The sequence below is a fragment of the Centroberyx gerrardi genome, chromosome 8, assembly GCF_048128805.1.
Source record: "Centroberyx gerrardi isolate f3 chromosome 8, fCenGer3.hap1.cur.20231027, whole genome shotgun sequence".
NCBI classification, from domain to species: Eukaryota; Metazoa; Chordata; class Actinopteri; order Beryciformes; family Berycidae; genus Centroberyx; species Centroberyx gerrardi.
Genome location: NC_136004.1, coordinates 17,467,293 through 17,494,275, shown reverse-complemented (window position 1 = coordinate 17,494,275; position 26,983 = coordinate 17,467,293). Strand labels below are relative to the sequence as shown.

General features: G+C 42.5%; 1 protein-coding gene across 4 annotated transcripts; it reads right to left on the bottom strand.

Moving 5' to 3' along the window:
* Positions 1-203: 203 nt before the first annotated feature.
* ap1b1 (adaptor related protein complex 1 subunit beta 1) lies at positions 204-26,983 on the bottom strand. 4 transcript variants are annotated; one of them, XM_078285208.1, is made up of 22 exons: positions 26,906-26,983; positions 25,039-25,099; positions 22,073-22,178; positions 21,832-21,967; positions 20,936-21,181; positions 20,497-20,687; positions 20,144-20,365; positions 19,858-19,978; positions 19,652-19,747; positions 19,280-19,395; positions 17,323-17,488; positions 16,160-16,258; positions 13,689-13,948; positions 12,642-12,846; positions 11,380-11,409; positions 11,139-11,276; positions 10,827-10,972; positions 10,563-10,692; positions 7,986-8,070; positions 7,348-7,434; positions 6,487-6,641; positions 204-2,021 (listed from the first exon to the last, which is right to left on the bottom strand). In XM_078285208.1, exons 2-22 carry the CDS (start codon positions 25,073-25,075, stop codon positions 1,947-1,949), a joined length of 2,847 nt encoding a protein of 948 aa, XP_078141334.1. In that variant the 5' UTR covers positions 25,076-25,099; positions 26,906-26,983; the 3' UTR covers positions 204-1,946. The 4 variants fall into 4 exon arrangements, with proteins under 4 accessions (XP_078141334.1, XP_078141336.1, XP_078141335.1 ...); XM_078285210.1 differs by having other exon boundaries at positions 26,947-26,975; XM_078285209.1 differs by having other exon boundaries at positions 26,881-26,923.

Sequence of the window (26,983 nt, the reverse complement as noted above, 5' to 3'; positions counted from 1 at the left end):
TGTACTTCCATTAGCAGACTGCACCACAGGGACGCTGGATATAGATGATTTTCCACTGCATTTTTCATTTTGTTGACCTTTAGTGTAGTAATGCCATCTAAAACACAAAGCTGAATGAGCTGAAAGAAGCTTGGTGTGACCTTGTCATGAATCCAATAATTATACTTTTGGCATTATCGCTTAAAGAAAAGATTGAACATCTGTGAATATATCAGATTTTTAATAGTTCTGTTTCAAATGATGTACACACATTGAACAAAATCAAATCAATCAAAAACATTTGATTTTTCCATCACCAGATTCTTTTTTTGTTTTTGTTTTTTTATACAGCATCTCATATGAATCAGCCATCACCACACACAAAGACACACACGCAAACACACACAACTGCCTCCACTGTCATCTCTAAAAAGGGGTTAGCTTAAGTGCATACATCCTGTAGAGCTGGGAAAAAAGGGCTTCAGTCTAATGACAGAAAAAAAACAAAATCCAATTCATTTTTAGAGGCCGTCGGTAAAACGGGGTATTGAATGTTGTTGTATTGAATGTTCTAACCTTCTTTTCAATCAAGATAGATTGTTATTTGTGCTACCTATATGCACTTAGTATTCAGGAGCAGAACAACAAACCATGACTTCATGGTTGAGGATTATTTCACCTCTAAGCCTTGATCTCAGGTGGCGACGGTGCTTGAAAAGCGGCGATGAGAGGAGAGAGAAAGCAGACTGGCAGAGAGCCCAAGTGGCTCGTCGCTAACGCAGAGCCCACAGCCGACACAAGGTCCCGCAACACCTGAGGCTCTCACTTCCCCAGATGTACATTAATTGGACTACAAACATTAACTAAACAATGGAATGACTGAGTTGGAGAGCGGAACTGCGCATATTCAAGACAACTGCTCCTTCTGTCTATAAATCTCCAGGTATTGATGCAAAAAAAACAAAAAGACAAATCCACACCGACAAACAAATGCCCATGCACACAGCAAAGACATTCTGCTCTAACGGGACAGCAGAGGATCTGTAACGCAAAAAGACTGATCCCAATTCGAACATCAAAAGCTGTGAGGAGACTAATCACACATACTAAAGGAAACTCCATCATAAAAGGACAGGGACAACGATAATGTGGTTTCTAAGTATTTAAGCGTCTCTTCCTAGGCCCAGACAGGCACATCCTATTTGAAACGGCTGGAGGAGGGGGCGGAGGGGCGGGGGTGGCTGACAACACAGCTGTACAGGGGTTTAAGCCCAGTAGGTGGGAAAACATGAGCCTTTTACTGTCACGTGTTAATTGAAAGCACCCCAAATAAATATGCTGACAGTGGTGATTCAACTGCTGATTGCAGATGCTATAAATAGACTCCAATTTGCAGAGATGAGGGGCTAGGTAATCATGGAAAGAGAATCATGCAGAGAAAACAGTCACAGGATCACAAATCATACAGCCTTCTTTCCCAGAAGCAGAAAGGTCATCGCAGAATGGCTGAGGCGGGGAAGGCTGGAGGAACTGCCGAATCTGCAAATCATGCAGGAGATTTAGCACTAGCTGATATGTCAGACCCAATCCGACACCGAATTGTAGAGTGTGAACAAACATACAAAACAGCGAAAACTCACAATCAGAGTGAGGATGGGGACGGGATAAGGCTAGCCAAGGAAGTGAACCAGATACTTCTGCAGTCTTAGAAAAAAAATGGATCGGCAATGGGTCAGAATCAGACAATAAACTGTTAAATGTCCTGGTGAAAAAGCTGGATGACAGAATGAGGAGCCCAGTCTCCAGGCCGCGCACAGCAGGATGAGGCTCCTGCGTTTGGTAAGGTTGTAGAACGGTCTGTGGGTCAGGAGGAGGAGGAGGGAGGTTCAGGAGTCTGGGAGGCTGAGGGCTGAGCCTGGGTCGCTTCCCCACGCCTGGTCTCCAGTCTGTGTGTGTGTGTGCGGGGTTCAGTTCTTCAGCACTGCCTCGTAGCTCTGGAACACACACTGGGACACTTCTGGGGCTCTGCACTTCAGAGACACCTGAGGAGAGAGGAGTCAGGCAGCGTTACAATGGTGTATAACTGCATGGCAAATGTAACTTCACTTTATTTTAAACAAGCTAGAGTGTTAGATGCAGAGTTTAGTGAGGCAAAGTTTAGAAAGGCTCACATCAAGGCAGAGGAGGGTTTATCAGTGACCATTGTGTGACATAGAGCATGATAAAACGGATAAAAAGTTACTGCAGGCAACGACCAGCCACATAAACTACATTTCATCTACAAGCTATAGCTAAGCAGCTTACTTCTTACATCTTCCATGCAGAGTCACAGTAGCAGTCTTAATGTCAAGCCATAAAAATAAAGTGTGAGAACTAGAGCGGAATCAATTTAGTGTCAGTAATGATGGAGCAGTATAGGCTAGGCTGATGTAGCTACTGACTTGATATGATCAAACAAAATCTTTGGTGTGCTGCGTAATGGAGCATGAATGGGATAACCTGAGGCATAATTCAACAAGCATCGTCATTATTGCTGCAGCTTCACCAGCTCGAGGGTAAAGGAGACCTTGGTAAGCAAAAAGAAAACCTCAGTGTCCTTTTACACTTTTTTCCCGGAAAAAAAAATCATTACAATTCGAGAAGAGAAAAAGCTCTCAGCTACCGGTAAAAACAAAAAACGAGAGAAAATATTCTCGCATTGCCAGCCGCTCCACTCTTTTGATGTTATTCCAGGCTGGGAGTAGCTTCAGGATCTGATACAGCCTCACAAAAGGCAGGTTCCTTTTCATCTGCGCTCATATTGCAGGAGTCAATTTTCCCAGTGTCTGGAACCGGCTCTTTACAGGAAACACACAAGACAGCTAGAGCTTTGTGATAATGGCATCCGGATAGATAATGTTGTGTCATTGAGGGTGTCGGCATTATGATTATAATCAATTATTCAGCAGAGACGTGGCAAGTCTGACAGTTGAGAGGTTCATACCGGGTCTCTCCCGGACAAAATGAATAGGAGATCAACCCAAGGCGATGGAGTGTCCGTGAGCAGCGTTACAGTAGATACCACAGAGCAGCGCTGGAATAGCGGGAACATTGCACAGCTCCTTGAATGTTGCCTCAGTGCACTCAGGCCTCCTTACTAATGCATGCTGCTGTTGGCAATATTTAGGCAGGCACTCTGCTGTCAGCATGGGGCAAGATGTGAGGAAATGCGGATGCTCTAGCTGCTGTGTAGAACCAGCTATTAAGACAGTCTGTCACCAGTTGGGTAGTGTGGTACGCATGCATTCTGCTTAAGGCTTACTGCTAAATTATCAGTATTACATTAGGGGTAGACAGGCAAGGAAATAAAACATTATATATAAATAAAATATTTCCTCGCCTGACAAAGAAATGTGAGAACAGGGAACTACAGTAATGATGGAGGAGGGTGGCGATCACCCGGAGGTGTGTAACTACTAGTGTGGATTGAGAGAAAATCAGAGATGAAGAAATAAAAACACCACCCTGGCTATTATCCAGCTTCTTTTCATCATCCCAAGGGAATCTTTTCTAATGTAAAGTCTCAAAAATGTTCAAGTTTCATGTGCAATGGAGGTTTTTTCTTTCTACCAACTTACTCCAATGACGGACAGGCACATGGATGCACATCATTGGACACACAAGCAAATAAACAGCCTAGAAACACTGCAGGGGCCATTATAAAACGTTGCATAAATCGCAGCCTGGGGCTGCCGCAGCATTTTCATGAACCAATGCAGCACGGCTACTTGTTTTCATCTTAAACTTATTACAGGGTTCCCACTCACTTGGGCATCAAATTCAAGGACTTTTTCATGCCTTTCAAAGTCTTGTTTGGTGAAATTCAAGGACTGAAAATTGGCATGTTTTGGGGAACACATGACACTGGTAAAAATTACACATCATAGAGGCCTCATTTTTTAATCATGATCTTGTCAAGTTAAGAAATTAACACTGCTACTATATCAACGTAAATATCCATCACAGAGTTTCCCTCAGGATGTGAAGCTAAAAGATAAAGTATAATTTATATACTTAATACTATTATATACTTAATATGCATCTTCATCATAAGCTTTGATATTGACACACAGCCTATGTCGCTGGGCATAAGTTATGTTCAAATAGGTTTCCAGTCTAAAGCGGGGCTCCTTTAGGTAGGCTACTAAATTAGGTCTTGCCCTACATCATTTAGCATGTCAATTAAATGTGTTAACCAAAAATAGTCACTTCTGGGAAAAAATATTAACTCTACGTTAGACACACAGAAAGGGAGTGTCGGGCAGCATGGTGGTGAAGGGTGTCCATTTCTGTGTTGAAACTATCACTTTTACTGAAACCCTTGCAATTACCAGCTCAGGAGGCGGGGAGAGAGAATCAGCCAACACTATTGGTCACATCGTTGCCATGGGGACAGGGGATGGGAGATGAGGGCACTATGTTCCATGTCAAAAAGGTAGTGATACAAGTAGTGAGGCATCATGGGAGAGGAGAAGCCAATTAAGTGGTGTGATACCAGAGAATTAAGCCAAGCCATGTTTAACCTACAAAAAGTAAAGGTCTGCAGCAGCAAATACCAAACAAGCTAGCACACTCCTCTGCTCATGGAAAAGTAATGGCTGCTGTAAAATCACACAGAGAATCTAGTCTTCATAAACTCAACAGAAACCAGAAAACATGCGGTGGCAGGGCTTTACTTCTTCGTTTCTAAAAATAGCTGCCGACAAAAGGCTTTGGCAGCTTGGCTTTCATGTGCTGTGCCAAGAGAGCACTGGGACCATGCAGCAGCCAGCAGCACAGAGAGACGCACGCTGTACATGCAACATGGTTAGATAGAATATCTAGTCTTCACTAAACATTTTATGATGGCATCCATCTGTAGAAAGCGGGCAGGAGAGCCTTTCCAGGCGCACTGAGGAAACATCTGGCATTAAAAATTCAGTAACAACATGAAACCAGAGTGGGAGACGTGAAGAAAAAGACAGAAGGAGCAAGAACAGAAACAGCTGAAGGTGGACGAATGAAAACATTGTGATAATAGCACCAACCTCCAGATCCTGAATTAATGAGCCAACACCACAAATGGACGCAGAGGGGACATAAAAACACAACAAAACAAGGACAAGAAAATGAAAAACACACAAGTCCAACAGAAAATAATTATACACAAAAGAACACACTGCGACAAAATTGTTTAATAAAAACCATGGCATTCAAATCCAAATAACCTCATACTTTACCTCAATGAACTGCCACTTAAGGCTGACTTAATTTTCCTAATCTTCTATATCAGGTCAAGTTTCCTCATTAAATTCTGGAGGGTGTCAATGTTAAGTTTAAAATTCTGAACATACAGATTTACTGAGCAAGACGGGAGTGACTGACGTAAATTGACTCATCCAGGAAACAAAAAGACATTAAATGCCACCTTATGAATAAAAACATGATCTCAGGGAGACTGAGTAATGAGCTGGGAGGAGAGTCACACCAAGGTCACAGTTCTGGACTAGTCATGCAGGATTTCGAAAGGCAAACACGATCCATCAGGGGCGGAGGCCGCAGCGCACTGACAAAGCACAGACATGCAGCATCACAAGGGAGAACACACACGCAAACGCATGGGCACACCTGCGCACACACACACACACACACACACACACACAGAGATGAGTCACTGATACTAGAACCACACTCCAATCAATGAGCAATCAACCACTCTCTCCCCTTCAACACTCTCTCGCCACTCATCACCACACCTCAATCACGGTCATGTCTGTACTCGTTCAGCTCAACTGCTGGTATGATGTCATCTGTCTCCATCTATCACTTGCGGTGACGTGAGCGTTTTGTTTTTGTTTGGTTCCATATTAACCACAAACTACACAACAAGTGACCATGAGCACGCAAACGACTCAACTGACTTCGGAAGGGGAGGAAAGACATTTTAAAAAGATTTAATCTATTTCTTGGAGGATGTGACCCTTGCTCTCCAACACCAGCATCGCTGACACCACTAAAGTCTGCAGATAACCTGCTACATCTTATTCACAACCCATCTCCCGGTTCCGGTCAAACCCTTCAGGCATACAAAAGAACCGATGCATTTCTGTGTTTCACTTCTGGGTGGGTGAAACTATCCAAAAGTACTTAATATTCAAGCGAATAAACTTGTTCCTGATTACCGGGGAGGTAAGATAACATAACATAATTATAAAATTGTTGCTACTGTGTCACGTCTCCCTTTATCAGTGGGAAAATAATGAAATTTCACCCCCTCCATCCCGACACGATTATTACAACTGACAGCACAACATATAACATTTTTAATCGGTGCTCTGTAAGTAAAGTGCATTATTTAATGAAATAGTGAAGGTAGGCACTTTCTTTAACTGATGAGTATTTCTTTTGGGAGTCAAACTGGGAGTCAAAATGGTGGCGTCAACAAAACAGTGACGTCACGGATACAACCATTGCAAGGTTTATGCTCACCGTGTAGTTTGGGTTTCCCGCCTGCACCCGCAGCTCAGCCAGCACCCAGATGCCATTGCTGAGTTTCATAGACTGGTACAGCATGTCCTGACCCTCCACTGTGCGCTTGGCTATGGTGAAGATGTTGCTGCCCTGCAGTTTGCTGGAGGCTGCATCTATGGAGGGAACACATTCAAAGATTCACACAGTGTACATTGGTACTGTTTAAATGTTTACTGCCTCTTCTTTTCTGAGTCTGAAAAAGTTACTGCTCTTTTTTTTGTCCAAGTTCTCTGAATAGTATTATTATTTTTCAATATGTAGTCTGCCTCACTGACTCCTGTCACATTCTGTGGTTGTCTAAAAACCGCCACTGAATGTACCAGACCCTGCAGGATTTCTTTTTCCCTAAATCATTCACTAAATTCAGTGGTAGTCACTGCATCCCAGCTGTCTGTGTAGCAAAGATATAGACACTAATTTGAAATTAACTTCCCTCCTCAGCCTCCATCTCGCTGCCATGCCCCAGCAGGATCTGAAACCCTCTCTCTTTGTTCACGAAGAAGAAATTCAATCTGTTGGGGAAATCTCCATTAAGCTGTCATTAGGAATTCTTCTCCAGTTCAGCTGCTCTCACGCTTGTGTAAAACTAAATTATCACTCGTAAATAGGGACCGCAGACTATGATGAGTTCTCATCAAATACAATTTGCTTCATTAGTGAGGATCAGGCTTTCAGATCGCCACTGCTCTGTCATCCTAGCACCACATCTTAAGCTACTGGCTGTCACTCGCATGAAGAGGCTGCAAGCTATAGGAGGCACAGTATAGTGTTCTTTAGCTCCTGCAATTGTCTTCAACTTTCTCTCCTCCTCCTTCTCACCTGAGTTGAGATGACAGTCTTTGATCTGGAACTGGGACTCATTGTCATTAGGAATGTCTTTCCATGTAGCAAGGAACACCTGTCTCTCTGTGGATGAAGAAACAAGAAGACACAGCACACAGTGAGATGTTTATGAGGAATGAAAAATAGGATTTGTACTGGTAGAGGTACAGACTGCAGTGGAACAAAAAAACAAGGAAAAAACAAAACACAATGAAATGGTGGATTTGTTGCTACTCTGGACATAAGGCTTCCTGCTGTGGTTTAGGCTTCGGAGCATTAGCTCGCAGCCTCCGGCAGCAGTCCCACTGATGGCCCCATCTGGAGGCTCCACAGGGAGAAATGCCAACACGTTTTCCCAGATTGAATCCACCAGAGTGAGCAAAAAAAAAGAAAAAGACACAACTGACCAAAAACACCACTGCTGCGCAATCTAGAAGCAAGTGCGCAGCCCCCAGATGCATGAGTGCAGGCATGCGGACGCTCACACAAATCTGTGTCTGCGTTGCACACATACACACACAGCTCAACAGTCACACAAATGTGCACTCGATGGAAAGACTGACGTAATTGTCCTGTGTTGACGTCAATAGGGTTTGAGGCTTTTGAAGGAAGAGAATTGGCCAAGAGACACTCACCCATCTTCCCATCCTCTACAAACAACATGCTGATGGGGTACTGGCAGCTGAAGTAGAATACGTCAATGTTGTTCTTAACAGCCACCTGCGAAGAGTGATTACATCCAAGGAGGGGGTAGAGGAGGACGACAGGAGGAGAAACAAGAAGCAATACATAAGTAATTACTTTTCAAGTGCCCTTTAAGGATCTCTATTGCTGGTGTATTTGTGGCATTTACTGAACAAGGTTACAGGCCTTTGGGAATAACACACATCATTACCATCACATCTCTGCAACACTATATTCTACAGTTTTATCGCTGAAATTCATGTTCTGTCTCTGGTCTCCCTTCATGTCTCTCAGTCTAAGGCAGGCTGGAGGCGTCTATTTACCAGAGAAATGTGGCATGCAATATCTAGAGTCTAAAAATATCAAAAATAAGCTTTATTTATAGAGCAATTACATAAAAGCAGTTTACAAAGTGCTTTACAAGTGGCAAGAATAACAAAATATAAAAGAAGATAAAAATAGGAGACACATTCAAAAGAAAAGTGGTTAAAAAAAAGGCAAGTTTGAAAAGTGGGCAAAAATCTAAAACATCACATAAAAGCAAGTCTATGAAAGTGCATTTTGAAAAATTATTTAGTTCCTCAAGCAGGACGCTCTACAGTCTAGGGGTGCTGATGGCAAAAACGGAAGACATTGAAACACAATAACAACTACTGTATAATGGAGGCACCTGGAGCAGTGACGGGCTGCGGGCGGTGATATTGATCAGGCTGCTCAACAAAGGAGTGTTGAGGGAAGGACAGTGAGTACAGCCAGAGGATGGCAGGAGAATGACTCCTGAATAATTTATGAGGGCGTCTTAGTCATGGGTGCAGTGCAGGACTGTCGGTAATACAAGGAGTACAAAAGGGGCTACAGAATCCTTTACAGTCAAAATTTTAGTAAATTGAAGGACTGGAGCTCTATTAGTAAGGGGAAGCAAAAGTAATAACTACTGTCTGTGTGGAGCAAAGGTGACCAAAGAAGAGTAGGTCAGACACCAAATCCAGCTTTGAAGGCAATACTACAATTTTTGACATATTACAGGTCTTATGTTGTATGATAAGTTGATCTATCAGACTATTTTTTGGAATATGCTCACTATTGAATAGCCAACTGTGCTCGTTTCATCACTGACATAGGTTTTCAATGCATCTAAAAACAAACAACCCTCCACAGGGTGATGACACTTTAAACTGAGGTGTCACATTATCTTTAGAGAAGAAGGCTCTACTACGGCAAAATGGCCTAGGAAACTGCCACCCAAAGTTACTATGGCGTTTTCCTTAAATGCAGTGATTTTGAAGGGGTTTTAGTGATATAATGGCAGCCTGTGGCAGTGTTCATTCAGCACAAAACTGAAAGAAAGCATTCCAAATAATGCTCTGAGGCACTATCTCCCATCAAGACAAGAATAACAGAGAACCTCTCAAAAGACAAGAATAAGATTGGACATGTTAAAATGGGTGGTAGTACCCTTCAAAGCAGAGCGCACAGGCAGCAGAGTGGAAGGTTACTGAGACCAGGAGAAACAAAGCAGCCATGTGTTGTGTGACCACTAATGACTGTCCCCACCTCCATCATCCCCCCTCGACTCTCTTATCTCCTCTCTCCAGCTGCACCGGGCGCCAGCGCACTATTCTACCCAGTTAAAAGAACCGCCCTGATCAAAAAGAAGCCAGCCTCTTCATCTCTTTTTATTTGGACCTAATCACAACTGTTCTGAAGGCTGTCTTATATTTTATTTCCTTTTCATTTGCAGCATGGGAATTCAACCTCATGGTAGCTGAATTGCTAATGACAAAAAGCAAAGCCTCACGCAACAAGGATGGAAACTTACAATGGCATTGCTCGATAATCATTACAAGCATATGATAAGAACAAAACCTAATGTCTGATGAGATACAGTATAAGTATTTTAACCAAGACAAATTTTTTGATGTTTCAGCTCTGTAGTCCTCATTTGGGATATAAAAAGATAAATGACTAAGAGGTTAGAATACTGACAACGCTAATTTTGGAGGAAGAACTGTAAAAAAAAATATGCAAGAGCCAGATTGGCAAAACAATCTGGACAAACTGAGCTCTGAGTAATCTTTTCTCATATTTCATGAAAAACTCAACATGCAGTGACTTAACAACCTAGAAACAACAGAGTCTTAAAATCTTCAGTTGCTCTTCTAAGGAAATTCTACATTACAACGCATCTCTATGAGAATTCAGGTGTTGCCGACATTCCAAACTAAATTATTCAAAGGCAGTATAGAGCACATAGTTGGCTAAATCACTACAGGCGGATAACATCTGTGGTACTAAACCATCCTCAAACCATTATGCTCTTGCTAGTCCCATGGTAATTGTATCATTTGACACCCAAATTGAAAACTGTACATAGCAAAAAAGATTTTAAAAAATCTGTTACTGTCCAAAATGACAAATTATTCTAACCTCAATGTTAAGCTGACATGTAGACTTGCATATCCACATAAAATGAAAGCAAAAATAAATAATTAAATAAAAAACACACACGCACACTGTGGGGAAATTACCTGCAGGTTATTGAGGGGCTCCATCTTCATGACGGGTCCCACGGTGTTGAGGGGGAGGGCGGCTTCAATAGTCTGGTTTGGGCTGAGGGGAGTGAGAACCTGGAGTGGACCGGCCGGGGCGAGACCAAAGCTACAGATGAACACAGAGGAAAAAAGACAAAGTCACAAAGATGAACAAACATACAAGAATCTAAACAATGATGCCCATGCACGGTGCTCAAGATTTACACCATTTAATTTTAGTATTCATCAAAGTGCTCTCACCTGTTTCTGTTGAACTGGATGGCAAAGTCAGTCATGACACTCATAGCTTTATTAGTGAGGGTCATCTCCATTTGGATGACCCCAGCACGACGGGCAAAGGTCCCCGAAATCTCCAGACCCTTGGCCTTCATAGCTGGTAGCCACACCTGAACACAGAGAGCACCGCTTATTCACCTATTAGGCATTAACACACATGCAGTGCAGTCAATCATTTTATTGTCTTTGCAGCTGATTAACATTCTGTTTATTTCCTATTCTGGCCTGCCACTGCTGCTATATTACTGTGTCCCATCACAGCATATGGAGACTCACTGTTTTAGAAGGGATGTAGGCTCCCATGGGCATACCAACTCCCCCTCCCAGGTCAAACAGGTCGCTCAGACCACCACCCACTGGGGTGTTGAAGGAGGCCAGCATTACAGCTGGAGCAGCCCCAAAACCAGCCCCCATCTGTGGACCACAAAGCAACAGGTTACCCTAAACACATTCAAAGTCACTCCGTATTGAGCAATCAAAACGCAAGATGTGTGAAAAATCAAACAAGATGACTTACAGCAGGACTTCCTCCGATGTCTCCGCCAAGCTGAGTGAGGGGAAAAAACAGAGAGCACAAAAATGCAGGTTATATATTGGTGCAATATAAAAGAACATTCTGGGAGGTTTGAGGAGGATGGATGGAGGAGTGTGAGGGTCTAAGTAGCCATTCTCATGATTAACGACAGACTGTGAAAGAGTAACATCTAGCAAAAGGGGGTATCAGTACAGGGCTTAGAATATTTTAAGTTTACTTCTCATTTTATGTAACTGAACTCTCACTATCCACTATAATTCCAGCAGCGTGACTATTGAGTTCCAATTGGGTTTGCATAAATGCTACTCATTGAGCAATAAGTGAAAGCAATCAAGTGTGTGTGTCACTATTGTGGTGATGATAATAAGGTTAGGGGTACAGTGAACAAAGGTGATGATGCAAAACATACAGTGATGGAAAAGACTGGCAAAGCTCAACTACATAGAAGATACAATTGTAAAACATGGGCAAGCTTTCCTAAAATCTCAGAGGAAAGTGGGAACTAAAACAGTTTGATAGGAACTGCAAGTCTGGTGAACTACAAAAGACACAGAGCAACTGCTGGGGAAGATTATTCAAAAGGTCACAGCGGTACACAGGGGACAACAGGGGATTCTAGGCTGGCGCTGGCCTTTACTGGTCCACCACGGCCCCCTGGACCAACCTCAGTGGGGCTGTAATCTGGGGGCGATGGGGACTGATGTGAGAGCTGAGGTGACTGAGGAGTGTCCGTCCGCGACATGTGCGGCTGATTGAAAGATGAAACACACCGCAGAGCCCAGAGGTAAGAAGAGATGGGTTGAACGGCACATTTACGGTACATATCAGGATGATAAGAGATGATGAATGATGTGTGGAAATGTCAGACAGATGCATGTGAACAAGAGAGTAAAACATGGCAGTGATCAAGTTCATCTCTTAGCGCTAAAATGGTATGACATGATGTGTGACTGCTGTGCCCTCTCCCTCCATGTAGTTACCGATTCAGACTCATCCCCCATCTGCAGGTGTAGCATTGAACAAAGAGAGGAAAAGACACAAGGGTCAAAAGGAAAAAAGAAAGCAGAAGAAAGCACAAATAAAAGGTAGAAAGAAGAAAAATCATACAGTACTGTAACTAACTCCCATTAGAGAAACTAGCTGACCAGTGGAAAACCCATTGGTTTGTCAGAGAGATTTTGAGATGCCTTTTAGAGCCTGACAGCTTCAGCAGAACAGTATTGGTGGCAGAGGGGAACACCTACCAGGCTGTCCAGTCCTCCTCCAATAAGGTCCATGGCCCCCATCTGCATGCCGGAGGTGGGGGGTGGTGGTCCGGTTGTGGTGGGAGGGGTCAGGTCCAGATTGACCAGATCTCCCAGGAGGTCTCCCTGGGATGGGATGACAGCAGGGGGGGCCTCGGAGACTCCAGCAGCAGAACCCGTGTCTGGGCTCTCCGCACTCTCCCCGCTACAGGACAGAGAGCGGCAAGGGTGGGAAAAAAAAGTTCTGTAACTTTAGATTAGGGAACACATTAACTATTAACTATGGGTTTTCCCTCAATAGTTGAATAATTTCCCATCCAATAAATCCAATAATATGTGATACGAGCACCTTATAAGCCCCATACTGAGCAAAGCATAGTGAGAGCCCAATTCATGTGCAACAACTTCCTTACTGACTGTTGGAAGCACTAATTAGGAGGCTATTGAGGGAAAACCCATAATTAATGGGGTATACTTGTAGAATCCAATAGTGTAGAATAAGGTGCTAATAAGTGGTCTGTAATGACTAACAATGAACAATACATTACTAATATGCATGTTAATAAGCAACTTATTAATAGTTAAAATGTGTTCCCTAATCTAAAGTGTTACCAAAAGTTCAATAAGATTGCTGTAGGTTATTTATTTAAGTTGTAATGTTATTTATTTTATTATTGTTTTAAATACTAGATAGATAGATTTCTGGTGATTTGATTAATTGTGAATTTCTTTTAATACTGTAAACTTCATTTGTAATCAAACCGATGATGTGACTCTAATTAGCCGAGCTAAAGATGAGGCTCGAACATCTCTGATCAAAACACCCACAGCGAACATTAAGTAGGTGCAATGTGTTTCATCTGAAGGCAGGAAGGAAGGAAAACAGCTGCACAACTAGACTCTACTGACGAGCGTATGACTCAGCAGACTTCAGGGAAAACATGATCGAGGAGTCAAGAAGCGAGGTCCACTTGAATAAATAAACCCTCCTGACTGAATGACTGCGGCGGTTTTAAAAAACATCAGAGCGGTATGTGCATGACTCACGATCCGGTACGAGCAGGGAGCCTCTTGTGCTGCACCCCGCGGCTGCCCTCCACAAAGGCACTGGGGGGCTTGTGGTAGACAGACGCCAGGGTGCCAATGTGGCAGATGAGCTCCTCTAGCAGGGTGGGCTCAATCAGGTCCGTCTCCTCGGAGATCAGGGGCTTCTCGGCCAGGACCACCTCCTTGGCGGCCACGGGGTCGGTGGAGAGCAGACGCCAGTAGATGTAGCCGCGGTCACGAAGGTCTGGGTTGTCCGAGTCCTGGAGACAAAGATGGAGGCATGAGGGCGAAGAGTATTATTTATGTAGCGTGTATAATGAATACCTAATGTTAGACTCTTCTTTGCTTGCCCCTGATTTAAGAGACTGAGCAGAGATTCAAAGATATCAACAGAGTTAAGGACTCAGCCTTGGGCTAGTGCTAACACTTGGGTACAGGATAAGACAACTTACCATTGTACATCTTAATTAGCATGGCAACAGTAGAAGGTTCCTTGGATTTCGACAAAATCAAATAAGCTTAAAAATAAGATCTTACATGATACAGGCCATGAAATCTAAAATCTACGGATAATGCGTGAGGCTCTCACAGAATTTGAGAACTGTGAAGAGAAAACTCTGTGAAATTAATGTTTTAAACTCAACTATTCCAAATATCTGCAGATTCTGAAAATGTATCACAGCCAAGATGTTACTACATGCTAGAAGTCTTCAGGACCATTGATTCCCTCAAAACCCCAAGGATCTTCTCTCCTTTCAGTGTTGACATGGATGGCAGCAATAAAATGCATTATCTAATTTTGTTATAAGGCTGTTTTAAGTTGTAAGGTGCGTTCTCTCGCCTTTGCTGCTTTGTTCCTGCACTACTGCTCTCAATTATGTGTGTGTGTGTGTATCTTTGTCCATCCATGCTTGGTACACACAAACACACACACACACAACTGGCAGCCTAATTACAGAAAATGGACAGTTCTGAGCACTGTTGCCAAACATATTTGTTGGATCAATCACTGAATTAATTACCATTCATTAAACAATTTGATATGAGAAAACAATGTTTTGCATGTGTATCACAGACCATTTCAAACTGAGAGACTTGATCCATTCCACGATGAGCATATTCTACTCTGGGCTATTTTGAGGCCAAATCTGGACAACAGGAGTCCATGATTTCCCAAAGTAGGCTCACTCACAGCAGTAGACTCTGCCCTTGAGTGCGAGTGTGTATGTGTGTGTGAGAGACAATGTGGTGTGACCACAGAGTTCATATGACGCAAGTGCAACTAAATTTTGTAGTGCATCATCATGGGTAGTCATGCTGCACTCTGAACATTTGATGGCTACAGACAGTTCGCACCCCCTCCCAATGTACATAAAATAATACATGCATATTTTATTCATGCATATAAACATACAGGCAACACACACTTGTTCAGAGATGCTACCATTTGTATTTGAATCGGTATTTGAATAAAACCGGGGGTGGTTTGGACAGAAACGTTAATGTCCAAACTTTTTTTTCTTGTAATCATTGCCATTGCTTAAATATTAAGGCATTAAACCTGTGGCTTTATAATGACTTATCAATGAAGTATAAAAACAGAGAATTTGCTCTTTAAATCTGTATTTAACAAAGAACAACCTAGATGTAACCATAACCACAGGTTTTTAAACAGAGCCATGAACAACCATAGACATAAACAACTAGAAACAGGAAAAACAATCTCGACCCTTAACTACTGTATGCTGGTATGAACTGCATACTAGTGTAACTGCTGGCTGCTATTGAGCCATTTCCATGGCTTTTCAACTTCACAGTGCAAGTCCATCTCATGGATAGCTGTAATATCATTTAAGTGCTTTGGTTACTGCTAAGATACTTCTGACTATATTATTTGTTGTTTTGCTAGCTTACTGTACTCGCAGCAGCAGATAGGTTTTGGGGAGCAGCAACTCCTAGGAATTTTACATTAGTGCACTGCCAGGTGAATACATAACCGCTTCACACACAGCGGACAGAATATTAATGCCGAGCATAATGGTTATCATGTTATTTTCACTGGCAATTTTCTGTCTTATGCGCAGAAGATTTCTCAGGGCCTTTTTATAAGGTTGAAAGGAGAGTCGGAGCAGTAATAACTGCTGATAACCCCTTTTTGCACTAGCTTGTCATCTTTACACAGAATCTAAAGTATGTGTTTTAAACTACACACGCACTTATATGTGGAGTTAATGCCCAATATTATTGTCTTCCATCTCAAACAATACCGCCCTAATGATCTTCTACAAAGAATAAGAGCTAAGGAGAGAGGTCAAAGGGACTGTTTTGATGAGAGCAAATTACAGAAAGGCCAGGAGAAAGACATGGGAGAGGGGATAAGATTCAGTGGGGTGAGGATTGTAACATGTTTGTAGACGGAGATGATGGCTTGTGCATAAATGATATGTGCCTGTGCGTGTGTTTATTCTCACCTGTGTGGCCAGGCTTAGCACTTGCTGCACCAGCTCCTGGGTCTCAGTCGGCTTTTTCAGGAACAACTTGACTATGGCCGTCAGTAGCTGCAGCTGCACCTAGAGGACCCAGCGGACACACAGATCACAACTCGTCACCAATACTAACACTTGTATGCAGCTAGTGTCAGCACAGTTTTGATTTAGGCTACAAATGAAATATAGCGACGGGGTGCATCTCACTATTCCTGCTCAGGATACCTTATTTTAAACAGTTAATATACTAGGGTGAAGGAGGGTTTCATTTACACCTCCCATTTACATTCAAAATAAGATTCTATAGAAAGACTACTGTTCAATTGTACAGTTAAGTCTGAGGAGAATACTTCCACACCTACATCCATGTGATTTTCATATGCATTACAGATGTTTCGATCTAAACAACTTTCATACATGTATCCTCTGATGAAGGACATTTAGACTGAAAGCTCAGCAACACATATGACCGGCAGAAAAAACCCCACAAAAACAGAGAAAACAGTGATGCAACATTCAAATGACTAGACTGAAGCTACTTGCAATAACCTAACAACAGCACAAAAGGGAACATCTGTAGTGTAATGAATTTCTACCCATGAAAATCACTTTATAGCCAACACAATATCCTCTCCAAGGCATTAATATGGGAATTAATCTATTGCTTAGGGTGAGCTCTCCAAACAAGTAAGGCTAGGCCTAATCCCAGAACAAACTGCGGCAAAATACTCTACAGACTAAAGACTTGCTTTTCTACAAAACGTGCCTCTCAGCCAGACATGGAAATCTATGAGACACAATACAGACTTAAATTACTATTGAAATGTTCCCAAACAGGTGCTGTGTATTCCCATTAGCAGGCTTAGTCTCAGAAAAACAAAACATTTCCATCCCTCTAGGATTCTTTCATTTCTCTCGCAGTTACCACAAATTTTGTCAGTTAAATAAGACCAATTCTCTGTAGCCACTGTTGCATGGCATGTCAACTCCATTTTCAATGCTTGGCAGCAGCTAACCAAAGCCTCTTGTTGTCAGTAACCAAATGTGACACACACCGACTACAAATGTCTTAACGCCACTAGCCTTGTAGAGGCCGTTTACCTCTTCAGAGGAACAACCAATCCCACTCCACCCCACCCCAAACAGACCTGAGTGCTTTCATCATGGAAACCTTCCAGGAAACTCTCCAGCAGCTCGTCAGCGTTGTCGATGCGCTCAGCGTACTCTCCCACAATCCAGATCATGGCTGCCCGCGCCTCCGGCTCATCCAAGGAGTCCAGGTTCTCACACAGAGTAGCAATCACACTCTCATACCTGGCAACAGTCACACAAAGCAACATTACATACACTCAACAAACCTCATGAGGCAAGACAAAAATCAGAATAACCATACATTGCCAATTCTTGTGAATTACTTGGTACTTTTGGTACTTGGAACTCAACAGAAGTACATGATCAGTTCATTCTGACAACTGAATGATCAGGTATAGGGTAATGCACCATACAGTTGTAGACAACAAAGGTCTTTGGTCATCTATGAAACAATGGCCATTACAACAACAAAACAAAATGTTTGGGCTGACCTGATTGACACTAATACTACATGCTTCTCCCATGCCGGTCTGTGATTATTACTATGTCAACTTGCAAGCTTCATCCCTGCTCAGTCTCACTTAGGAAATGCATAGCGGAAACTCTCGCATTATTCAGCAACTCAATGGCTCAAATCAGTACTGGATATATAGTTTTGGCTTACGTTTAAAGCAAATTTGCTTGCTAGCTTGAAAAATAGATCCCTGAACACACAAAAAAATATATCATCACCTCGTCACCATAGTTTATAAATGCATTATAGCATACACTCTTTCTTCCAAGATGAACACAAGTGAATGGAGAGTCAGAAGAAAAACTGAACTGTAACTACAGATTCCCAGGGCAGTTCATGTACATTTTTTTATTTTGTTTTGTATGCCTGAATATTTACTTAGCAGAACAATGAAGCATGTTAGTCTTTTGACAGCACGGTTACCAGAGTTGACACTCGCTGATCCCCCAATATTTTCTGCAGCAGTTGATGAATACCAAAAGCAGCGTCTGCTCTGCATACACATAAAACACTTTCCTCGTACATGCAAACAATGAGGCCTAAAGGTGGTCAAATAGCACAGAGGACAACAACCAATTCCATCTAATTAATGCATTTCCTCTAAGGCAGAAACACTTAGTTGATGTCTAATTAAAAGAGCAGGCAGCAGTTTGACTGGGTAGTGACTCATAGCCGAGCTTGAGCCATGCCAAGTTGGAAGCCCTGCTAAGCTGCTCCCTTGGAGGTTTAGGTGGCACAACAGCCCAGTGCTTCAGGGTGACAGTCTGCTGTTGTGTGGGACAGTTTTTTCTGCCTGGCATATGGATCCAATCTGCCGGACCCACAGCAGGAGTCACGCTCCAGCTCTGCCTGCCCTTTGACTAGGCATGGTCAGGGGGTGTTGGTGGGTTCAGCACTGTGCACTGTGGACACTGTATATAACTGTGTGTTTATGTAAGGATAATTTGCTTGCCCCAAAACTCTTCTGCATGCATTTAGTGATGAAAGCCAAGCAGAAATCACTTTATGTCAGAGTAATGAGCTTTTTCTCTGCCTATTTTAAGACCAAGAGAATATAATCTGAGGGTCAGTGAAGTGGAAAAGTCAGGGTGCCTGCTTGCATATGTGAGTAAGTACTAGCATGTGTGAGTAAGTGCTATACCTTTATTAAATTTCAACAGCAGAGTACATGACACTGCATGTCACATCCACGAGCGGCTTCAAGTTGAATGGCTGGCCAATAAACTGAGTCTGTAATAAAGCTTTAATAAATGTCTGTGCCTTCATATAGATAATACTTTTGATTGATGGACCAATAAACAGCAACCCCACAGAAAAATCCTCCAATCTGATGCAAATATAATCAAGCATTGGCTTTACCTCCTACATTATTCTGCACTGAAAACTCACTGCAAAACAGAATGTAATTGATAGTTGATCAGAATTCTTCCTGTATATGAATTGTCAATCTCACAGAAGAATGGGTGAATGACCACACTGATGCCAAACAGAGAACCTACTTGTTGGGGTACTTGCGGAAGATATCCTTGATGACCACAATGGCCTCCTGCACCACGTAGTTGACCTTGGTCTGGATGAGGTCCAGCAGGGTGCTGACACAGCGCTCTGCTGATTGCTAACAGACGGAGATTAAAAAAATAAATAAATAAAAATCTGGCAGGATAACAGAGCCACCTACTGTTCATCATAGAAACACCACAGCTGTGCTTTATTAGTGGCATTTTGTCACTTTCAATGGCGTTATCTGGTGGAGTCCAAGAACGCGTCAACATGAATGTTATAAACTGATACTTTATCCTTGCAACACGTAGCTGATACTAGGATTTGCCAAACAGAGCATCTGATGACAGTATTACATCATCTCCACCCACCTCTACTTTGATGGCACAGCGGCCAATGGCTCGGACCGCTTTACGGACAAAGTCCACATCCACCTCAGTGGCATACTCCTTCAGCTCAGCCAGCACCTACAGCAGGGCACACAGGTACCAGAGCATCAGTGTCACTGAGAGTACTAGGACATCTAAATCAAATTGTAGAGCTTCCTTGCTGTAGAGCATCTGTATGGGTGGGTTACCTGGGCGATGTTGGCTTGAGAAGCTAGGCGAATCATGATGTCCAACTTCTCCAGTTTGACGTAGATTGGGTCATTGTACTTTACAAAGAAAACCTTCATCTCGTGTTTCAGGATCTCTGGGCTAAAAGGCAAATGGACATTTTTATTTATTATTGGTGGCAATTAGCTTAAGTCTGTTATACTACTGAAATGTAGCATACAAAAGGCTCAATTTATTAAGGCCTGCTATTATAAACAATTCAACATGTATAAATAGTGCTGAGGGGGGCCTTCTCCCCAGGTTTACCGTTTCTGTACAATGAGGTTGATGTTTCTGAGAGCCACATATTGCAGCTCGGGCTCAGCAGACAGCAGGGTGACCAGTGGAGGGGCCAGCTTCTTCAGCAGGGTGCCATAGTAGTCCAGGTCCTTGGGCAGCATCTCCATGAACTTCATCAGCACTTTTACTGCTGACAACACTACTGCAGAGTTGGCATGGGAGAGTCGAGGGGTCACCCGCTCACAGATGCTAGCAGATGTAGATGATATAGGAGAAAAAAGAAAGAGTAGCAAATTACATTGGGTTCGCTGGGAATACTAATTGCTAATGCTAATTGGAGGAAAAGAAAGTCTGTTTGTGAGGGAAGAGCCCTCTCTAACCTTTGGGACTCGCGATCATCGCGGGGTGTGTAGTTGGCCAGGCAGTCTAGAATGAAGATCTGGCCCCACTCTGTGCACTCATTTAGAGCTGTCAGCAGCTTATTGATGGACTGAGGGTTCAGGTCCAGCAGGTTACTGTTGGGGTGAGACTCTGCTATCTCAGACAGGGCTGCCACTGCATTCGCTACCACCTAAGGAAGAAGACGGGAATGCAAATAAGTGCCGACAGAAAGAATAGTAGCCACCAGCTAGATTCAGATGTAAAAGAGACTAGGTCATTGTAGTAAAACAATGTTGCCATAATGTTTGTGTACATTTGTGTGCCAGCATAGGGCTTTTCAGTGAGATGCAGAACTAGACTAGAGCCTATAGCCTACTGTGTAACCCTGGGTCAGAAAGCCTGGCTGGCTCTCTAGCTGGCTGCCTGAGAGAGTCATACCATGGGATTGGAGTCAGAGATAAGGTCCTTAAGGGTATCCAGGAAGCCCTGGTCCTCCACCAGCTGGGCGTTGATATCATGGAGCTTTGCTACACACACAGCCGCCGTCTTCCTCACATATGGGTCTTCGTCCTTCAGGCATTTCCTCAGTGGTTCACACAGGTACTCGGTGATCTTGTCCACACGGATACAGCCCATGGTACGCACAGCCAGGGCTCGAATAAGAGGGTTAGGGTCTTCGCAATCCTGGGTGGGTGGTTTGGAAGAGTTGGAAAATGAATAATGACAAGCAAAAAACCAGTTTTCCTGACTCAAAAGCTTTTGAAAGATGTTTGCTAACATCTTAAAAATTGCTGTGGTGGAGGGGTATAAGGTCTCTACTGCCAGTACGGTGGCGCAAAGATTAGCAGGGACCTCACAATTTTAATCTATTTCACTTTTTATGGGTCACAACTCGATTTCATCACAGATCTTGATTTATTTGGATTATGCATCTGAGAGACCGACATAATAATATCTGACATTTGTTTGCATTTGAATTCTCTAGGAACAAAATTTTTGAGACGTTACTGCTATTGTTCGACAATAAAAAGGGAAGAAGATGATCGGTAAAAAACATTTTCAAATGCTATAATGCCCAAGAACCCTCCTAACATGTTGTTAGTACATAGATGTATTTGACCCAAACTGATACCTTGAGATCTGGTAATTATCTCATAGTTTAATTTATTTTTGGTTGTGATAGTCCTAAAGATCAGGGTAAGCTGAGAAAGACTAAAGAGGGAAATGGGGAAGAGTCACTATTAACCAGAATAGCACATATAAGTAGAGATGATGATTAAAAGAGGAGATGCATACATGCAGTTTTTACATACTTATGAGAGACTGTGCTATACCTTGACAAAGGTGTTAACAGCCATGATAGCCATGTCTGGCTGACTCTTGGCGTAGTTCATCAGGTAGAGGTAGACCAGCTTCTTCAGCTCCAGGTTGTCTGTCTGCATGCAGTTCACCACATCTGGGAACAAAGCGCTGGAAGGGGGAAAGGGTGTTATGTGACTAGTGTCTCAAGCTCAAAAGGTATTGCGTTACATTATTACAGTGTGGGAGTTTCTGACATTATTTCTCTAGGCTCACCTGACATCCTTGCCAACCGTCATAGACGCAATGACCTTCTTCACAGCCTCCTTCTTCTTCTCTTTCTTATCGCTGTTCAGCTCTGCCTTGAGCTCAAATATCTCCCCTGTACACACAAGAGAATAAAAAATCAGTTTGTCATGTAGGGAGAGGAGAGGAGTTGCCATCCAACTGTGCAGCAAACAAACTGGATGTTGGATACACTGATGAAGAATGTACAATGGTACCTCATCTATCAGAACCCCTTGTGAATAGAGAATGGCCACACTGACATACAGAAAAAATTCTGGGCCAACCATTTTTTTCAAAGTATGATGAGCGCCTGCACACACAATGATGTGTACACTCTAGTTTGCTCTTCAAGCTGGGGTAGGCAAATTTTCTTTATATCCCGACGGCTATCAATAATTCAAATGCTCTGAGAAAAAATACGGTCTCTGTACGGTGACTGTAATCAGCCACTCCAAAATCGCAGGGTGCCTGCGTCTAAACAACCAATCAGACGAGCTCTCTGCGAGGAGGTGTCCGTTCCTGCCAGTCAATCACGCATGCGCATAGCTCAGTCTACTCCTGACCACCCTGCAGACTGCAGAGAGGAAACAAATATACCCACAGAACGATGATGGGAAACAGCGATAATCCAAACTGAATACTGGGACTGGAATAAACTTGTTGTGTAAGGAAGCCAGTTATTTTCCCCACTGCACAAGACGAGAGGAAGTAACCACATTCAGGTCAGTCAAGTCAACCGGTAGCTTTGGCTTTGGCAACTTTGGGTAACTAATTGACCACAGTTGCCGGTGAATATTTCAGTAACAACTAGACTGAGCTAGCAGACCTGTGTTTTGCATTAAAGGTTTGGAATTTATCAAGTTTGCCCGAGACGGCGCTCTCTCTCCAGTGTAGAGTGAACCTGGCTTGACCAATTTGTATCACAATGTGTGTTTGTAACAACTGTGGAAGAGTAGCATCACCTTTAAACCTTTGAGTCACAACTCCTTTAATCTTCAGTGTCAACATCATTTCTTCATAAAACTTTAGAGTAACACTTGTATAAGCAAACTTATAGATGACTTACATAACCATTTAGACAGCTGTATGTTAGTGATGACTCACATACAGGTCCTGCCTGCCTTAGCCCCTTACCCTTTTTCTCATTAACTTGTTACGACTGTCCAGGTGCCCCCAATGTCTCACGACTTGTTTGCACCTCACAATTTGTCTTTGTTCTAGTTTGAACTGTTCATTATACTGCTGCAAGTTATCTCCACTTCAAGGCCAAGTAGCCAGGCTCTTGTTTGCTTCACTGTATAAAGACAGATGCACCTCACCATCCTGTGTGCAGCTTACTTTGTCAGACATGCTCTGACTCTGTGCGCTGACCCATACATGTATGCAATAAAGAAGCTATGCTCTTGGACACTCCCAGCCTGAGCTGAGTTCTTCTTTCTTCAACACTGCAATGGCTATGCTGACAAAATTTATTTTTGCTGGCAAATGTTTGAGTAACAACTAGACTGACTAGCAGAGCTGTGTTTTGTGTAAAAGATTTGGAATTTATTGAGTTTGCCCCCGCTCTCATGCACGCGCCTGAGCCTCATTTGGAGGGAGGAGTTATGGGAGAGAGGGGATATTTTTTTGTTGTAAACTTTCAAATTCTTGCTCAATTCTCGCATGTTATCAACATACAATTTTAATAACTGCATTTTTTTCTCACTACAACATTCAATAAGAATGAATCTGAATCTGGAGTCTGAGTTTTGGGTAAAGTACATCATATGTATCTCTGATAGTGGACCACAAACAGTTCCATTTGTGTGACCTATGTACAAAAGCTGGACTTTAACTAGATTACATTTCAGATGAGTGTCATTGCCATGCCTGTCTGCGTGACAAAGTGTGTAAACACACTCAAACAATAAACCGTCGATCGTAGGCTTTAATTTGAGCACAACTATTCAATGTCTACAAGTGTTTGAAAGCCTGTAATCCCTCCAAATATCACTGAAGATTTTAGCACTGGACTATACACAAAAACAATGGCCAGATGCACAGAAAAAACTGTAGGGTAATGACGCAACATGCTCTGATGTCTCATGCAATCCCAAACAAACATGAGTAGCCTGTACATTATCCCTCATAAGCATGAATGCATCCGTTTGCATTTAGCAAGCATCTATGTGGGAACACACACCAATTTGGGGGGGTGAAAGAGGAGCAACACAAGCAAGGAGAGACAGCAGGACAGCTGATTCTCAGAAAGCTAATGCTCAGGGTGTCTAATCTGATTTAGAAGAACAACCAGAGCTGCTCAAGTTAATCATACACAGACAGGGTGATAACAATTTAGGTGTTTTTTTCTAGTTCCAGATCCAGACTAGGCCATACATTTGGTAATGTTGTTTGATGAATATTACTATTGTGGATACAAGAGCATGGCAGCATGGGAAAATGGGGTGGAATTTTAAAGAAACTAAAATAAAAGAGTCAAGTTTTTCCCTTTGACCCTGTTGTTTGCACTCATCACCACATCTATTCTACAAATGGCACGTAAAACAAATAAACAGAATATATGAGAACCTGCATCCATTTCTTTAGCATCTTTAACTTTAAAACAGGTAAATCAGATAGGCCTTTGTGAAGTCTCTTGGGCTTCAAAGTCTGAATAATTACATAAGCATAGAATATCATGTTGCTGTGAGTTCCTTCAATTTCATTTTTTGACATTACTTAACAGCGCTAAACTAATTGGACTAATCCAACAGCCTAATGAGTTGGGTATCTCTCTGTGCAGAGATCATAATTAAGCACCGCCCAGCTGTATGACTGTGCCACCCAATCCTATTAATGTTAGTAATAACTGAGGTACCCAATTAGGAAAACGTAATGTGTCACTAAGGTGGTTAGCCTCTTAGCGACATTAATAATTGATCTAATAAATGAACAAATGACGTAAGCAATCAGACCTTTCTTGGTAGTGGTGAAGTACTTGGAGTCCGTCATCTTGGATCCAAATTGTCGGTTCTCCTGCAAAAGTGAGAGAGAATGAGAAACAGAAATAACAACTTGTTTTATCTCTTTTCCTGAATGGAAATTCAGGGATTCACAAGGGCAACAGGAAATTCTAGAAGTGCAAGCACAGGCAAAAAAAGAGGGAATTCCTGTCTTCTCTTGGACACTTGGCAGCGATTTATCTACTAAGGAAACAATGCACTTTTGGTAAGAAAACAAATACTAATGTCCCCTCTAAAAACATAAAACCTCTTGGTCAGCATGTAGTTAATCAGCCTGGCTGACAATATCTCTTTAATGGAGTCAACTTCAAATCATTCTGCAGCCCTGCAGTACACAGCACCATACGTTTCCTGTTGTTGAATTCCATTCTTGATCCGCCACCTTTCTAAGAAAGATCTTTTCCCATTTCGACAATAGATCCTGCTCTACAACTTATGCCATAGTATCAAAGTTATAAAGGATAATACCACTCACTTTAACAATATATACCCCTAAGAAAGGACAATGACAATAAGACTCATTCCCCATAGAAAATCAAGACATTGTTGAGGATTGTGATCAGTCACTGTCCTACTAGGCTATCATATAGGCTATTGTAAGATTGTGGACTATATTATCATGACACATATGAAATGCCTGGCAGTTCCCCACACAGGCTCAATGTATCCCTTTGTAGTCAAAGTAAATTCACTGAATGAAACTGATAGGCTAACTCCTAAATCAAAACTGCTGTGACTAAAAATTGTATTAGCCTTTCATTAGCTTTCTACTCAATTATATGGAAGGTGACCTATGTTAGATAGGTTATCCTAATTCGCCTTGACAGCCAAACCTATCCATAACACTCTGGACTCACGGACTGGCTCAGCTGTAGCGATGAGCTGTTTTAGTGCCACCAAAACATCGCCAGGTATCTTGTCCTGTATCTAATGCAGATCTTATGGTAGACTAGCGCAACTATCAATCAGCAAACCGTGTTTGATGCAAGAGAAACAATGTAGCTATCAGATATTTAATAGTTAGATATGCACGTTTCTGACAGAGGCCTGCCACTGACTGCTATCATTGCGTTCAACGAATCTAACGCTAGCTAACAGTTTCATTATTCGTTGAGCTTTAGACAGCTGTCAACATCAGATAGGCTGGTGGCCAAAGTCAACCAAACATGATGCTATAACGTTAGCATGACTTATTATAACGGTCGATAACGCAGCTAGACAAAATAACTGGCTTTCACATCATTACGGCATATTTCCATAACAATAATTTACACTGCTATCGTGTCAGTACTGGTACTGAACTAATAGCGCGCTGTTAGCTAGCTACCAAGCTAGCAATACGAGTAATTAGCTAACTTTAAGTTAGACCACTAGCCAAAAAGCATAGTTCGGGCTCGATAGCTGGCTAGCATCCGGCTAACGCGACGGTAACGTTAGCATAGCAGGCTCGAATGTCTTTAAAATTCAGCTGGAAGCAAGCAACGTATATACTAGTAAAGTTACAAAATATATGCAGATAGTTCTCCAGTTAACGTTACGATTCGATCGATTACTCACGCATAACTGATTTGCCCATTCCTGCATGTTTGCAATAACGTTAGATGAATGAAACTGCTGCTAACTGCTATCTCTGATGCAGTGTGCCTGTCAGTGTCAGCTAGCGCTTGGCCACTTCTCTAGCTAGCACAGCTGAGACATGACCTTCTAAGCAGAGGCTTAAGGAAGCCTTTGCCGGGATAGTTAAGCTCTTAATCTATCGACCTATTTTAAACCCTACCAGAAGAATTAACGTACCTACTGAAGTTAAAATTAGACTCACCACACAATGAAACTGGAGAGAAATCGCCACAAACAGCTTACCGTGGCAGGCTTACGAAGTGTGATGGCCTTCGTCCCC